Source organism: Ictidomys tridecemlineatus, chromosome 6 (assembly GCF_052094955.1).
Source record: "Ictidomys tridecemlineatus isolate mIctTri1 chromosome 6, mIctTri1.hap1, whole genome shotgun sequence".
NCBI classification, from domain to species: Eukaryota; Metazoa; Chordata; class Mammalia; order Rodentia; family Sciuridae; genus Ictidomys; species Ictidomys tridecemlineatus.
In genome coordinates, this window is record NC_135482.1 from 57,871,793 (window position 1) to 57,876,204 (window position 4,412).

At 36.8% G+C, this 4,412-nt stretch overlaps 1 protein-coding gene across 1 annotated transcript; it reads right to left on the reverse strand.

Annotated features, from left to right (window-relative positions):
- Window positions 1-2,552: 2,552 nt before the first annotated feature.
- Window positions 2,553-3,530, reverse strand: LOC144365052 (olfactory receptor 6C4-like). Its single transcript, XM_078015827.1, is given in 1 exon segment — window positions 2,553-3,530. A coding segment is annotated over 1 exon segment (978 nt).
- Between the last annotated feature and the right edge of the window lie 882 nt (window positions 3,531-4,412).

Genomic DNA, 4,412 nt, shown 5'->3' on the forward strand with positions numbered 1-4,412 from the left:
GGAGAAAAGACAGTTTTTCCCTAAATGGTGCTGGGAGAATTGGATATCAACATGCAGAATTCTGAAAGTAGACTCCTGACTCTCTCCAGTTACAGAAATCAAGTTAAAATGAATGCATGTCTTAACTATTAGACCTTAAATATTTTTATGAACATAGTGATATCCTGCCTTGTGATTTTAAGCATTGACTTACATGGTGTGCTTACCACTCTCTCCCAACATATTCCTACATTTCCTCTCTCCCACAGATATTCAGTGTAAATGAGGCTAATGTTAACCAAATTCTGACGATTCATTGCTGACTATTCTGATGTCTTTATCTGGAACATAGGCAAGAATTTCACTGATCTGGTGATCTAGGCATGGAATTAGACACAGGAGGAATAGAATATATGTGTCTTATTGCAGAAGGATTTCAAATTGAATGGCCAATGTTTTATTGTCCTAGTTATATTAAAGCAATTAATTTAATCTGTATTCTTCCCAGTACCCTACAAAATAGACACTGTTAATATCCATATTTTAGAGTTGATAAAGATAAGCTTTATAAACATCAAGTAAATAACCCTAGGTAATTCTGATAGATTGTCGAGATTCAGAGATTTGAACTAAAGCCTGTGTTTTAAACCACTGTGTGGCATTGCTTCTACTTTACCATGCAGGTTTTTGGAGAAATTTGGATGTGGAGGAACTTAATAATGTAGGTGTGACTGTTTAAGACTATTCTGTATCAGTTAAATGTTACCTAAATGAATCTGGGATATATTAAAAATCAAATTAATTACTAGACATTCATAATAGCAGAGACTTTCCATACAGGACCTTTTATTCAACAATACTATACATGCTCCAATACTTTTTGTGAGTCTGACAATTTTTATTTATGATCAGTACAATCCAGCTTTTATGTTAAATGCTTGAGAAACACCATGCTCATGTTAGCATATATAAAGTATATCAATATACTGGGTTATGTTGCATTTGTACTCAAAGAGTAAACAACATCCCACAACATGTTAGGATATCATTAAACTGCATAGACATGCTCAGATTAAAAAACAAATGTTCTTCCATTGAAATCAAGGTGGTACCAATACCTGTTAAAATTTAAGTTGTTACCTTCAATCCATTTTCTGAGTTTTCTTTAGTAGGGTAGTTTATTCCCAGCTATTTTCCAAGGCTCATAATTTGGAATATTCTAGATATAAAATTAAATCCATACCTTATATTATTTTCACTTCACAGAATAGATATCTGTGGTGTTTTATGTTAGCAACAAAGCAGTATATTTGAAGAAAATTAATGGAATGGAACAGATCACAAAATTTATGTTTTATAATATCTAATCAATATAAACAAAAGGATGAAAATAAAACCATAATAGGATAAAGGGAGGCTGGATTTGATTAGTGTACAGTCTATGCATGTATTTGAAATATGACACTGAATCCCATTAATGTTTACAATTAATGCATATAAATAATACATCACCAGAAACTTTCAAAGAGAGAGAAAATCTCTTGCTATTAACTTAAAATATGTCATCTAAGAAAATAAACAATAGACTCTGTCAAAGAGAGGCACAAATAGAGAGGTTTCTAACCTTCCTCTAGGAGCCTCTTTTAACCCTAATCTCTAGAATGTGGGTATGATGGTGACAAAATCTAGAGAGTTTTTTTCTAATTTGAATGATGTGGACTAAATGTGTACTCTTTCCTTTCATTTTCCTCTTATAAAGAGATGGAGGTTGCAATGGCTACAACTGAAACCTAAATGATAAAGGAGAGAAATGAAATTACACTTTAATGGAAGTTCCTCAGTCTCTGGGAATGAGGAACAAGGTCAGTGTCTCTCAATGCTGATGGCCACAGGGAGTTTATTTTTTTCCCCCTTTTTTAGGGGGTGGTTACTGGGGATTGAACTCAGGGGCATTCAACCACTGAGCCACATCTCCACCCTATTTTGTATTTTATTTAGAGACAGGCTTAGTGCCATTGACTTGCTTAGTGTCTAGCTTAGTGTCATTGAGTTGTTTAGTGTCTAGCTTAGTGTCATTGAGTTGCTTAGTGTCTAGCTTTTGCTGATGCTGGCTTTGAACTTGAAATCCTGTCTCAGCCTCCTGAGCTGCTGGGATTACAGGTGTGTGCCACTGCACCTGGCTCATAAGGCATTTCTTAAAACCCCTCTGACTCATGACACTCAACTAACCCCACAGTTTGCAATTACATACTTTATGATCTGGCCTTCTTCATCACCCCAGATTCTTCTCCACTTCTACTTAATAAGCAGTGTTTTGCTTCTTAAATTTGAAGTCATTTCTATAAAGAAGTGGTAAGTCTTTCTGTTCTTTGCTGGATCATTCACCTGTCTCTAGTAGCACTTACTATGTCATTTCATTTCTTTTTTGTAAATTTATCCAAAAATGTATATTGTATATTCCTTACCTCTACTCTAGATTGTAGATTCCTTGAACATTAGAACACATGATTTCTGTATTTTTATCTTCAAGAGCCAGTTCAACCCTTGAAATTTAGTAGACTCTAAATATATATTTATGAAGTGAAAATACATTTTTCATTGAAGGGTGTTCTTTTTTTTTCTTAAAACTTCACAATCTTTCTGACAGTGTCTTTGAAGACTTGCTTTACTTGTTGATTTCTTAATGTATAAATGAAGGGATTCAACATGGGTGTAACTGAAGTAATGAGCACAGCTATTCCTTTGTTGAAAGCACCTCTTTCTTTTATAGAGGGATTAATGTACATAAACATGCAGCTGCCATAAGACAGGGAGATGACAATCATGTGGGAAGAGCAAGTGGAAAAGGCCTTTGTTCTTTGCTGGGCAGAGGGGATCCTCAGAATAGTCCTGATGATGTATGTGTAAGAAACTGTCACCAGAACCAAAGTAATCACTAGAGTCACCACAGCCACAAGCATAACTATCCTTTCTAAGAGGCTTGTGTCTGAGCAGGCCAGCTCCAGGAGGGGCCCATAGTCACAGAAATAATGATTCAGAACATTGGAGGCACAGAAATCTACCTGACTCATCAAGGTGATTGGCGGTACAATAGCAAGGAGTCCCCCCAGCAAGGAGCAGAGCACAAGCTGTGTGCAGACTCTGCTGCTCATAATGGTCAGGTAATGCAGGGGTTTGCAGATGGCCACATAGCGATCATAGGACATGGAAGCCAGGAGGTAAAACTCTGTTGCCCCAAGAAATATAGCAAAAAAATACTGAGTGAAGCAGCCTGCAAAGCTGATGGCCTTATTTCCTGTTGTCATGCTGGTCAGAAATCTGGGAATAAAAATGGATGTGAAGGAAATTTCTAAGAAGGAGAAATTCCGGAGGAAGAAATACATGGGGGTTTGGAGCTGAGAATTCAGTAAGGTGAGGATGATGATAGTTAGATTTCCTAGGACACTGAGCATGTAGGTGATAAACAGAAACATGAACATCACCACCTGAAGTTCAGGTTGACTTGTGAGGCCCAGTAGAATAAATTCAGTCAGCATGGTCCTGTTTTTCATAGTTGAGCTCCAGCAGATCTAAAAGGGGAAAAGTGAGAAAGATGAAAACTGCAGAATTCCCCAGTAGAACAGATAAGGCTTATATTAACCTACAGAATGAGGTCACACATTGCTCTTCATTGTATCAGCCCAAATCAGTGTTCCTTGGATTACACTTGGCTCCATGGAAAGCCCCATATTTTACATAAATGACCTCATTCCTAAAGGCTTTGTAATTTCTCAAATTTACATGTTTATGAAATGCCCATATTGTAAGCACTTTCCTCTGACTCTGTCTCTCCTACTTCTTGCTCTTTGTAGAAATATCTCCAACTGATGCTTTTTTTCTGTGTTTCCTGTTTCTTTCTTTAACGTCTCTGTAATATTTTTTGCTTCACTGGATATCTGCTGTAGACCGCCATCTCATCACTGTCTAAATATCTGACTTCGTTGTTTCAGAAACAAGACTTCCCCCACATGAGCAATGCTGAATAGCTTCTCATTTTATACTGTGAGACTTCCTTCTGCATGAGCAAGGCCCAGGCATTGATAAACCATATTAATTAGAATTTCTTTCATGTTTCTCTCCACCATTAGTGTCTCCAGGTCACTGATTTGCAGTATACTCCTGAGAATAGAGATCTTGCGAGATGCACAGGCAGCATCACAGAATGAATTTTGCTCAGTTTTAGAGTGTCCTCAATAAAGGATGACAGATTATCAATCCCAAACTGCTATCTATTCTTAGAATATGGAAATCAGGAAGACAATGTCCTATAGTGTGTGTGTGTGTGTGTGTGTGTGTGTGTGTGTGTGTATGTGTGTGTGTGTTTTTAACAATAAGAGCTTTTTATAGATAAATTGGTAATTTTCTGGGAGGGATAATTTGTGGAAATATTCTGT